The following is a 13084-nucleotide window of genomic DNA, read 5'->3' on the forward strand; positions in this document are numbered from 1 at the left end:
ATGCTGGCGCCGACCTCTTTCACGTTGTGGGGAACTTGGTCCGCCAGCATCTCCTTCTGCAAACTTCCCTCCGGCTCCAGCGGCTGCTTATGGCAGCGGGCGAGATGGATTCATACGTCTATAATAGATACTTTCTGTTGTAGTATGGTTGTAGTAAAACGATGTTGATTTTATTTTGCGCGTGTACAACTCTCTGTGAACTCATCGTTGCTTACAAAGAGGTAGAGAGAGAAATAAACATTATTAGGAACAGACACAATCCTTTGCAGGTAGGCAGCCTTATTAGCCCAGAAAACCGTGGACGCTGATCATCTCCCTCGTGAGGTCGATCAAGTTACGGGGCAAACTTGAAAGCTGGGCTTCTCAATGTGCTCGAGTCCACTGCCTTGTTACAAGCCGCCACAATCGCTGCAGGCTACCATATGATAAGCCAAGTGAAGCAGGCTAATCGGAGACTACAGTGCGAATCTATTTTAGCTGTCCTGGCTAGGCACAACTAAAATACTGGACACTTCTGCACACTCATCAAGTCACAGCAGCTTGGATATGGAGCAGTGGCGATGCTATTCGTTTTCAAAGAAAGAAACCGAATTTCCTGAAAAAGGAGAGCGCCTGAGCGGGCTATAACACGTTTACTGGTTCCCGCCCATATATGCGTCGCGAATTACTTAAATTTCAGGCCAGGCCCGCACCGCGGGTAGCTTAGAGTGCGTGGTCATGGCACACGGAGGACAGTCGTCACAGCACAATCGTAGGACAAATTGTATTGCATAATTACGTTATTGCTGCGTTCAAGCAAAACTTTGCCTGACTTGTTGTTTCCCAGTCTGCAGCCGACAATAACCACTGTCGAAAGTGGGGGGGCTCCGCCCCCCCCCCCCCCCCCCCCAACATTTCTCAGTGGGCGGGCTAGCGCCCCCCTTGCCCTCCCACCCCCGGTAGATACGCCTATGTGATTGTGTTACTTTAAGAAAATCGCCGGTGAACATAAAAATGCTTTACAAGAAAGATTCCAAGGGTAAATCGTGGGAGGCTATTTCTAACAGGTATACACGATCGGCGAATGGAGGCGAAGTAAAAAAAAAGCAGTACCTTTACGCGTTATCACAAGAAAACGCTAATATTTTTACTTCATGTTCCAATCCGAACGACATAGCTAAAAATATGCTAGAGCCTACCTACGAGTTACGCTTAGAAACCGACTTCGCCATGCAACGTACGCGTATACTATTGGCTGCACATGCTCGTTTCTTTTTCTAAATTTCAGTTGCAAGCATGATTTTAATTCTTATTTAATTAAAACTAAACCATATTTATAAAAACAAAATGGCCGCCATTGCCAGATGTGTGTCCCCCCTTGTGGTTTTCCTGGATTTACGCCACTGGCACCCAGGCATCCTCCGATGTCTTAAGGATCAAGCGTCAGAACGATACGTATACCTTAAAAGTTCATGCACGCTTTTTCCAAGGCACCGTGCGTCGGCCGCTGGAAGAAACAAGCGAGGCAAGTGAGCAGGACCATTTATGGCGTGAAATGGCCACGTAACCACGGAAAACGAATCGCGCGCGCGAAGCTGGGAGGAGGGGGGGGGGGGACTGAGCGGGGAGCGCGCGGCAGCGAAGAGAAAACGAGCGCGGTACTTTTCCCGTTCCAGTGACGTTTGACGTTTACTGAGCAGTTTTAGGATGCAATACCTTTCTTTCAGACGCCTAACAGGTATTTCACCGACTGCCTAACCAACAATTGCTCATTCACTGCCACTTATGACAAGTGAGTTCAAACCACATTATTTCACTTGTGACCAATTCAAAACCAGACAGTAAAGTCCAGCCAAGCCAAGTAGAGCCACTGAACAAATCAAGTGAGTTCACAACTGCTTGCCGTAAAGTTTTCTATCATATGACCCTACATGATCATCTCCATAAATCCTGTACAGCAAAAAAAAAAAGGCAGGGTTCTGTTTGGTGTCACAAAAGTCTGGCAACTTGGGGCAGTGCGCCCCAGTGATACTGGTGATACTACAGTGGCTAGAATAGTGATACGACACGGGCACACCACGGACGCCGGCACGGACGCGTGCAAAGTTGCCGGCAGTTTTTCCCTGTTGCTCAGTGAAGGCCCTCTGCGCCCGTCGGGCGCGGAAAACTAATCGTGGCTTCGCCCTCGCTTCGCGAGTGCGGCCATTCCGCTGACGCTCAATGGCCGGTTCGCAGGGTCTCCGTCACGCGCTACTGGCCGCTATCGCGGCCACGCGCTGTTTAGCCCGCACGCCTGCCCCGATCCGTGCCCGTGTCACTGGGGCGCACGTAACCCACGAGCCGCTTCGCGCTTCTCAGATGCTTCTCAGTATTTTGCCAGCGACCGTGGTGTGCCCCAAGTTGCCAGACTTCTGTGACACCAAACAACCCTGCCAAAAAAACATCACTTAAAAACAAAGCGGAGTGAATTAGTCAAGAAGCCATTTATTGAATCCTTTTACCTTCAGCTTCTGGATGGCATTACTGATGAAGTGGGAGCATGTGGCATTCAAGCAATCTTACATATACAAGAGAACCGGCAGGCTATGCAGATCACAGTTCCTGTGCAATATCGGCAGAAGTGTGAAAAATCAGAGTGAAACTGGTGATTTGTGCAACTGTGAGTTTGACACAGTCCAGCAGCCACTTCTGCCACTTGTGAAAGTGAGCAAACGCAATTTTCGAGTTGTATTTGGTAAAGGCGTGTGACAGCCCTTGGTGCATTCAAGTCCAAGCTGAACATACAAAAAGTAGGCAAAGAAGAGATGAACATATGGTCATTAAAGTCAAATATTTAAGTGTTAAATGAGTGATCCCAGCTGGCACTGCGCTTTTCCCACATTAAAACACCAATTCTAAGTGGTAAAAATGAACTATTCTGCCCTTAAATTAGATTTCAATTCAATTACAATTCATTTTAACATGATAGTAAGACGATGAATCCGCCCAGCTACGATGCTCAAAATGTTTAACAGTGCCTTCAGTGCAGAATTGGCTGAAACATTCGAGTTACTCTTCTAGCTTTTCGTGCATTTCAAGCATCCAGCAATGATGTCACCAGGACAGGCACGTGGGCAAAAATGCCGAGTGTCATAAGCATTGCAGTACAGACAGATGTCATGAGACTCTTGTGTTATATAAACATTTTATTGTATAAATATGGATATCTACACTAGAAATATGACAAACAGAAGAACATGAAATGGTATGGACAAGAACTCTCAATGAATGCTGCTGTCACCCTAAGGTCACTCGAGCAAATGGAAATAGAACAATAAATGATAAAACAAGAGGCCATCCCGTTGCACATGAGACCAAATGATTTGCCAAACAAGATGAGAAGCATGAAAATAGGAAAGGAAAAAAAAACAACACCGTGTGAGGAGAGGGAACAGTTCCCTGTTGTGCTTCCCTTCTCTGTGCTGGTTTGAAACAATAAGAAAGGGAGGATGTTTCGTTGCAATGTTCCCCACCATCACCAGATCAAAAAGCTGTGCTTTATGCATATAGGAACTGTTTGATATGACGTACGTTGCGCAACTCTGCCATTGTGAAACTCTCGCATTTTTTAGCCCATTTAAGAAAAGAGCAGAAACCCATTCTCCCCAGCTAAAGTAAGAGAATCAGCACTTCATTCTGTTCACACTTTCTCAAAGTGAAACAAGAAATGCACAGGAAAGCACTGCATAACAACAGTGAATCAACACAACTCAATTCCAAAACAAAGCTGTTTGATCACCTAGTATCTGCTGTGGACAGAAATGCCAAAATGCACCACACCAGGTCTGAATTCGGTGACCACCTGTTGACATCAAAACCACACAATGGCTGAATGTAATGGCACACCTACAATTATTCACTTCTGGCGGTTTTAAAGCTGTCAGCCTCGAACATCCACTAAGGCAAATAAACTAAGCGAAGTAGGAAGGAAGAAAGAATTGTGGAGCTTCCTAAAGAAGCTTACTTTCAATGGCTTTCCAGTTGACAAAGAGGAGCACTTAGAATTGCTTTAAATATACTCTCTTGAGCACTTGCACCATCTTTGTAGTGTTGCCGAGACTGGCGCAGACTACCATGAGAGCACTTTTATGGCACTTTCAAGTACTCCCATTAACCAATCAGACAGCATAAAAAAAGGGGCAGAAATTCAAGCTACTAATAAAATGGCCTGCTAAACCACATGTTTAGACAGAACATTTAACACCTCAGCTTACAACACATATAGTGTGCTGTAACTCCAGTCTTTCAATGCACACTGTGCTACTTCACCTGCCATTTGAATATCTTTACACTCAGTATGTTGACAGCACAGTTTTTGAATTTTTAGTATGTTCACATGCTAAACAACACTGCTGGTGAAAACAGCTGCCCATACAAAGAAAATAAGCAGTGAAGCTGAAAATGAGACTTTTTCTTTATATTGTCCATGAAGTGAGACCTGTACAAGAGACATGAAGTGGACGACATGTAAGCAAGCATCTAAGGATGTAACAGGGGCATGTTTAAATACAGGCTGTTATTTTCACAGTGCAAGGAGGCATTAGGGCTGGTAGGAGCACTTTTGCATGTGAACGTCTAGCAGTGTTGCTGACATGGACTTCAAGCTGTATTTTGCATTGCAAGCACTTTACAATATGTACAAGTTGCGAAAACAAATAGGTGAAGAAAGTGTCTGTATGCACATGTGCTTTGTGAGGGAAGACAAAAAGAATGCTGTGAAAGCCGGCTGCCATGTTGCAAAGTCATGTTAGTCTCCACATGGCGGGCTACAATAAACTTCAGATTTACACGGGCTCAGGCTGCTTGCACAAGCTACTCAATGGGCTAGTGTCATCTTTCTGATGCTTCAATAACAGCAAGATATGGCATGCTCAAGTTGCTTGTTATACCACGCCCATCCGCCAAGTCCATTGTTTCATTTCGCTATCTTACTTGCTTTTTTTTTTAAACCGAGGACTTACTTTGTTTTTGAAATTTATGCAGCATGCAGAAAGTGAAGAACAAAAGACAAAATGAGCACCACATTTGGTTGTTCTCATTTCCAAGACAGGTCAATAAGTTATGCTTGTGTAACCCAACAACCTTCCTTTTCTACCTATTATACACTACCTTGCTCCTCCCGATAAAAGTCTCAAAGGATCTCTTCAACAAGCGCTTTCAATCAAGCTTTATTACTCAAACATTAAAAGACTTTGATAGTCAAGGATAAAACTAGATAGGAAGTTTTCGTTGCTGTGGTCTATCAATAAGCTGGGCATAAATACCTAGCTCCTTTACAGTAGCCTATGTCATTGCAACAGTGGCAGCCATCACATACGCTTGGCAATTTTTACAGCGCACATTTTCTATGATGCATCTATTTGTTTGTCACTAGGCTACAGAAAACTGAATTGCATCACTGCAACCTACACTGCTTTGGAGCACAACACAGGACACTGCACCCTTCCGGCTGAAATACACAAGTTCTTTTGCCCTGTGCTGGACAGTATATACAGGGACAGCACAACTACTGTGAGACAAGAGAGGAACACTTTGTGTGCTTTGCATGCTGTGCACGTTCTGAGGTATAACGGGTCTGGGGAGGGCTTCCCCTGGCAGCAATGAGAAAGACAAGTTTAATGAGAAAATGCTACATCTAGGTAGAAGTGACAAATCCTTTCAGATCTCTAATAGAATAGCTGAGAAGCAATGCTGAAAAGCATGACACTCATACTGATTGACATTCATTACTCATGACAATGCAGGTGCCTTCTCTTACCAGCTTAAAAACATGGGATCGAGTGATTGTCAGTACTGCATGGCAGCAAGACATGGGTAACTGAAAGCAATGGGCTTTTCTGGCCTAATGGGAAGCAGCTGCAAGTGGATACAATTTAATATGCACAAGAGCTGAAATCACAAGAGCCTGCATAAGCTCCAATATCAACATGTTCAATGTGCAAGTTGTAGCTTATGGCAGACTTATTTGCACACTGTTGCTGCCATTTTATCAAACAAATGAAGACAGACTCTAGATGTTTTCCCAGACAGTTTTTAAAGAACAAACTTAGGAACAATTATTCCTTGCCCACTAGTATGGGTGTCATGCTTAACAACTAATGACAAGATAACAAGTACTCAAATTAGCGCCTAAAAGTGCCTGTATACTGAGCACAAGTGCAGTTCCAGCCCAACATTCCTAGTATTTTAAATGAAAAGCATAAAAGCCTCGTTTGTTGTCCCAGTACCACACTGCTGCCCTGATAAGAAAACATACTGTAAACCTTCTGCAATTCAGTATGCCTTCCTGAATCAAATAGCCATTAGACTGCCCATGTGCACAAAAAGGCAAACAATGAGCATCAAAGGCATTTAGTTGCAGCCTCAACTGGCTAATGGTGCTTATCTCGTGTCTGGATAATTCCTTATGCCATAAGAAAATAAGGACAACATTTTGCCTTACAAGAATCAGGTACTTGGACAAATTAAGTACTAGAGAACAAGATTAAAACCTAAGGTTTCAAATATCACAAATTCATGCTTAAGGAGCAACAAATGATCAAGGAAGCATCCAGCATTTACAAAGTGATGTGTGGCAGCCACAATGAAGAAAGGATACTAGCAGCCTGCTTGAAAAAGCAATCGCTAGCTTGTACACAAGACATTCAATCTATATGGTAACTACCTTTACAACTACTGGCAGGAAAGGATTGATACAAGGTTGAAACTGCAGTGAACACCAGTGCAATGAACACCAACTGGACACTCGGTACTTCAAGCGTTACTAGCCAACTAGTGGATTACTGAAGAAATTTGCAAATAGCCTGGTGGCCTCGCAATCTTTCAGATTCCTCAAAACTGCAGAACGAACAAACCTATACACCACATCCCTCCATTCTCCACTGCAGGGTGGCCAACTGGAGTGTGTCCTGGTTTACCACCCGACTTTTCCTTTTTCTTTTTTAATGAGCAGCACCAAAACCCCAATTTCATGCAATTAAATGAACATTTGGGCTGTAATTAATGCGACAATGAAATAGCCAGAACAGCTGAAGAATGAAAAATATTCTTCACCAGTCTTTACTGCTGCCAGATGCCTAACCCGGGAAACTGCAAGCGGGAGCCTACATGAAGTGCGCATACGCCAGTGCTGTGAAAACACCGACGTGCAAGATGTGCTGGCGGTAACATGTAGTGGCGACTATGCCCCCACAAAACAAGGAGGCTGCAGCACACACAGGCTCACATTTAAAATAAATATATGTATATATATTTATATATTTATTTATAATATATATATATAATTTGTATATGTATATATACTCGAGGGCTGAAGAAAACAAACAGCTAGCAAAGAACACACAAAGAAAAAAAACCACAGGCTGTACAACATTCAGGGACACAACTCACATGCATACACAACATACCAGGATTTTTCAAGGAATTTCAAGAATGAGACACAAAATATGTGCCATTAAAACTATATACACAAGGTCACAGCCGTGTTTTGACTGTTTATGTTGCCGTCAGATGGAGCACAAGTGAGGAGCTGTGGGCCGCTTTTTCCCACAGTGAGATGGTGGGTTGCATACTGGGCGTTGAGATTACAGCTGCGCCACCAGTTCCTGCAGAGCCTGCTTCAGTTAATGCCACCAGTAAAGACGGGCTTCTGTACAAAATGAGGTAATGGTGGCAACGGATCGATGTCCTGGCTGTGCAGAGCACTTCAAAAGCCGAGATTTCTAGCTAGCATTGCGACACGCACGAACGACACTTGGTTTGAGATGGCTGGCCTGTTCATTCAGCACCGTGGACAGCAGGATGCAAGCATCCAGACACGGTGGCCCCAAAAAGTGTCAGGGCACCTCCTTATATCAAAAGCATGAGCCCACTGGATCTAGTGCGAACCGCTTTCTCTCAAGGTAGTCAAGATAGTGCAAGAAAATTTGGTGCTCACAAGTAATCTGTTATGTAGTCACTTCTTGCATTGGACAGACCACTTCCTGCCTTGCACATCACTTCTACAAATCTAAAATAAAGCTGCATTGTTTGGAAATATACGAGGACTCCAAATGAAAATTCTGAGATGTTACAAAAAAACTTTTGATGGTTTTGTTATTGTTGAACAACCAGCCATACACTCACGCAATCACAAGTGCTTCAATGTTCAGCGTCCCTCCCTGCATCCCTATCTTTGGTGTTCTGATGCACAGTCCTCTAGGTGCTTGCTTGTATGACGGTCGGTAGAATCACACAGTGAATGTCACAGCTGCATCAGTTTCAAACTGCATCACAATATGCTGCAAACCACGGAGCCAGACGTCTCCGACAAGATGTTTCTGTCGTGTCGGCTCTGTTTGGATGCACAAAGTAGTTCTCATCACACGAGTCAAGGTTCAAACAGAGCAAGGAGATCATCATTTGCTGGTGTGCCCCCAGGTGCAGTTGAACTTGAAGCTGGGCCAGTATGGCTACTGCCTGTGCTACCAGCACCACCTCCTAGGTCCGGTGGGTCGAGATATGACAGAAGCTCCATGGCATCAACACAGCTCTCCGGAAGCAGCTGCACAAACAAAACACCATTAAGTGAGACTCGCACAGACACTAATAAACTTAAGCAAAGCAGCTGGTTCTGCTGCTTTTATCACACTTGCAGTTAGTATTTCAGTGCCCTTCAAAGCACAGCAAACGCAGCAGCTTTACTCCTTGCGAATGTAGCAAAATTGTGCAGGCTACATTTCCATTCAGAAGTGTAGATAGCTGGGCGAGTTGGTATGGATCCATGGAAGTAAGCAACGCGAAAAGCAAGACAACGCACACAGCAAGGAGTGACAAGAACAAGCACTGACTTTCAGCTAAGCTTTTTTAATCAGAAGTAAAACATATAGTATACATACATCACCCAGCCGAACAGTGCATGCGCAAAGGAACATTTCAAGACCGTTTTTTGCTCAAAAACCAAAGCACACCCATGGCACAAACTTCATGCCATCCCAAGATATGAAATTTCCTTATGTAGTGTCACCGACGCCTGACTGACACAACAGTTTGGAGATGCGTGCAGCCTCAACAAGTTCACGTGCTTTTTGGTTTCTGTGTTTGTACAAAATGGATGTAGAACCAAAAACAGGAGTGCACCCACATTGGCGACAATGCATTGACAAATGTGAACTTGCCGGGCCTTTCAAGGAATTATAACGCTCCCTTAATTGCAAAAGGACATGAACTTTTCGACGCCGCACACATCTCCAAATTGTCGCAAGCATGTGTCAGTCAGGCGTCGGTGCCACTACATAACGAAATTCCGTATCTTGGCATAGCATGAAGCATGTGCCATGGGTGTGCTTTGGTTTTTGAGCGAAAAACGGTCTGAAATGCTTGTTTGCGCATGCACCATTCGGCTGGGTGATATATGTATATATGTTTTACTTCTGATTAAAAAAATCTTAGTTGAAAGTCAGTCCTTGTTCTTGTCATTCCTTCCTATGTGCGTCGTCTTGCTTTTCACACTGCTTACTTCCATGGATACATTTCCTTTGTTCTAAAGCCCATCAAACACAATGGCAAGATGAGCAGTTAATGCAGTCAGTCCCTTTGTGGCCAAATGCCAGGCACTATATACCATCGGAGAACGGCTCTCCCACCCTGTTGTCAAAGGGCACCCATGAATACATTTGAACTGCGCACCATCTTTTTCTTGGTGGACATATATAGCCACACCTGAAGGTTACAAATACGTAAATATGTACATATAGAACTGTTATAATACCCCTTCCTTACAGGTGGCAGCACTAAAGCACTGTAGTAAGCAACCAAGAAGGTGTGAATATACCATCATATTGAACGGCTTCTTTCATTTGAGCATAGTAAGAACCTAAACATACACATTTTACAGGAATGATTCTCCTGATTTCAGATAAAGTTATGATTTACACTAGGAGGGAAATCATATAGTACTTCAATCAGACGAAGAAGAAACCTCGTGGAATGAGTACAAGAGATGCATCAGAAATACCAAGCTGCACCACAAGGAATGTTGTGAGCTCTGCCACACAATATTGAAGTATTGACCACCAACAACGGACTTGAAACACAAATGAAACTAGAAGACAATGAATATCCTCCAACGCATTTGCACATCTAAGTACATTTTCTAACAACGCTTAACACTAGCGAAATAGTCCGACTGGACTAGTCAGTCGGTATATGCTGATGAAACAGGCCTGTGAAATTTCTTGTAATAATCACCAATCGTGCAGGAAGTCCTCAAATGCTGCAGAAAGACTGTTTAAAGACAGAAATGCATCCAAGTGGGTCTAGAATTCTTGTGAAAGTCACGACGAACTGAAGGCCAATGGAAAACCAAGACACCCCTCCCCTTTTACACAAAGTGAAAGCATCAAGCATGCGTATTCTCTTCTGTTCAGTGGCCAATTAATTATTTGGAATGATATCAGAAGCACTTCGCTTAGAAAATCATCCATTCACCAGATTATTCGAAACATTTGCACCAGGATGGCACAGAAACTGCTCATTAATGAGCAACTTTAGCATTATCTACATGAAGCCCAGACACATTTAGGGTAAAACATCTGATGCCAGTTTGCAGGACGTGCAATGCGGAGAAAATACTGCCTTCAGGCACCAAACCATATGGAAGTACAAGAAAGGAACCATTAGTTACTCTGTAGCAGGAAAATACACCTAGAACTAGACAGTGCAACAATCACTTTTCTTCGATTATCTATCTATACCACATTACACATGCACACACAAACACACACACAGAATATCTTATCTATTCTGACGACAATCATTATGTAACATTGGTTTTTACGTTATACAGTTGAACCCCTTTATAAGAGACATGCACCAGGGATCAGTTCTTGCCCCTTATTGAGGTGCCTCTCATAAGGAGGGTACCGTGTTATCATTTTCTGAACAACCTCCATTTCGACGTAAGCACACTTGTGCCTGTAATACCCAATCGTCTCTTACCTCAGTGTCTCTTATAAAGGGGTTCAACTGCAAACAAACTGCTTTAGTTAAAGGGGTACTGATACAAAAATGTTCAGTGGTTTTCTTGCATGAAATGAAAGTCCAAGCACTCAAGAGTCTAAAAAATGTACCGCTAAGAGTGAGTGCACCCTAAAAAAGTAATTACTGTATGTTTCTAAAAGCTAGTTTTGGTTCCTACTGTACCCCGACGTCGCAACATGTGAAGAGCTTTTCATCACGCGCTCGCGCAAGATATCATGACGTTTCCACCGCCGCTCTGCACCGTGGCTCCATTGGTGACGCACAAGCAGCCATTTTGAATGTTTTGGTGATGCACAAGTGGCCATATTAGAAGTTTGGTACCCAACGTCATCACAACTGGCCAGACTGCTGCGTGAGGTCACCAGACTCAGTACTGTAGCCTGAAGTCAAGCTAGTGTCAATGCCCGTAGGTGCGCCAAGGGAAAACTTACTTTAACCCCTTAGATGCTTATGACAAGCTGAGCTCATCATGAGAAATTGTAACTTTTTTGCTTATGGTGAAGCATGACGAAGAGCCATGAAGAGCCATGACGAGCACAGCTCGTCATGGCTCTTCAGCAATGTTTCAAGAGGCTTTTGACGAGCCCTGCTCGTTAAATGGTGTTTTCCTATTTAAAACATAGATGGCAGCACGGGTTCCATGACTGGCGCTTTTAATGAATTAGAGTCTGCACACTAAACGGCGAAATGCGTGCCTTGTGTCTGCCACACGTTACAAACCAACATGGCACAGTGCCGTGCTATGAACGCTACCACAAGGATGGTAGTCTCGTCTAGTTTGTATTGAACTGTCGAGGAATAGTACATTTCGTCCACGGGAAGTCAAATGGAACCCATACTTTCTGGAGTTGCAGAAATTTCTTTCGGAATACCGATCAAATGCCCCAGGTATGGGGTATTACCAGGCCTGCAGCCAGGGGAGGCTGGTAATACCCCATAAGGCTGGTAATACCCTGCCTGAAATTCTGATGCAGGGGGGTGCTTTACCGAAAATAAATAACGAAAATATGTTTTTCAAGGCCTTCAGCAAGTGCCCCCCCTCCCCCCAAAAAATTCCTGGATACGGGCCTGGGTATTACATGACAGCATGAAATATGATGAATAAAGCATTTTTGTAAGCTGTAAAACATTTACGCAAGCTTTTTTTTCTGTTTTGAACATGTTACTGAAGCATTTCACATCATAAAAAAATTTGACAATTTTGGAACAATTTTTCGTAATTTAATTGGCACTTAAGGAGTTAATATCAAAATAAAATATCTTATCAGCATTTGCTGACCTTCAAACTTGCCCAGAGCAGTCTCTATTCAGGAGATTTGTATAGCTGAGTAATATCGCCTGCGTAAAATCGTGTCAGTACCCCATTAAAATAGCATCATAGAGGTTTAATGCCTTCTGCAGGCTGCGAAAATGCAAGCATGCAATTGCATTGCCAATACTACTATGCATCTATTTAAGAAACTTGTGGTTAACACCTCATCAAGAGGGCTCCCTTGATAGAGAGCCCTCTTGATCCGAACATTTTTTAAAAATCGGAAACATATGTGAAAGCAGCGTGGCTTCAACTCTTCACAAGTGGCAACAGTAAAGCAAGATAGAGATGCCCCGCTACTCACATTGAGGCCCTCCTGGCCTTGGCCTTCCCCATCGATTACAGCTGCAGGGTCAAAGCTCAGATCGCTGAGGTCAGGAGCCAAGCTGTCTGGCCCACCACTGCCTTCCAAGCCCTGCGGAGGCACACTGGGCGGCCCTCCAGGTGTGTGAGGAGTGTGCGGGGTATGGGGTGTCTGAGGCCCATTGCTCCCTACTGACAGGGGGGGCTGCTGCTGCTGTTGCGGAGGGGCCTGGGGCTGGCTAGATGCTGGGGTGTTAGTTGCCCCTGATGTACCTGGTGTTCCCGGGGCATTGTTCCCCGAGTTCTGAGATCCTGGCCCTCCACCAACTGGGTGGCGGCTTGAAGTGCCCTGAGGTGCAGCCGCATCTTGGTGGTGGTTGGCCATTGGCATCATTTGCTGTAAAGTGCATTGCGCTTGCTATAACGAACATT

At 44.2% G+C, this 13084-nt stretch overlaps 1 protein-coding gene across 4 annotated transcripts in view; it reads right to left on the reverse strand.

The window, feature by feature from the left end:
- Nucleotides 1-3146: 3146 nt before the first annotated feature.
- The window catches only part of LOC119405144 (zinc finger MIZ domain-containing protein 2), a 155101-nt gene continuing 145163 nt past the window's right edge, over nucleotides 3147-13084 (reverse strand). For all 4 annotated transcript variants that reach the window (XM_037671971.2, XM_037671955.2, XM_037671947.2 and 1 more), the window contains 2 exons: nucleotides 12654-13049; nucleotides 3147-8560 (listed from right to left, as the gene is read on the reverse strand). In XM_037671971.2, coding sequence (XP_037527899.1) covers nucleotides 8387-8560; nucleotides 12654-13049 — 570 coding nt within the window. In that variant the 3' untranslated portion in view covers nucleotides 3147-8386. The remainder of the gene's footprint in view (nucleotides 8561-12653; nucleotides 13050-13084) is intronic.

This window comes from Rhipicephalus sanguineus, chromosome 1, assembly GCF_013339695.2.
Source record: "Rhipicephalus sanguineus isolate Rsan-2018 chromosome 1, BIME_Rsan_1.4, whole genome shotgun sequence".
Taxonomy (NCBI): Eukaryota; Metazoa; Arthropoda; class Arachnida; order Ixodida; family Ixodidae; genus Rhipicephalus; species Rhipicephalus sanguineus.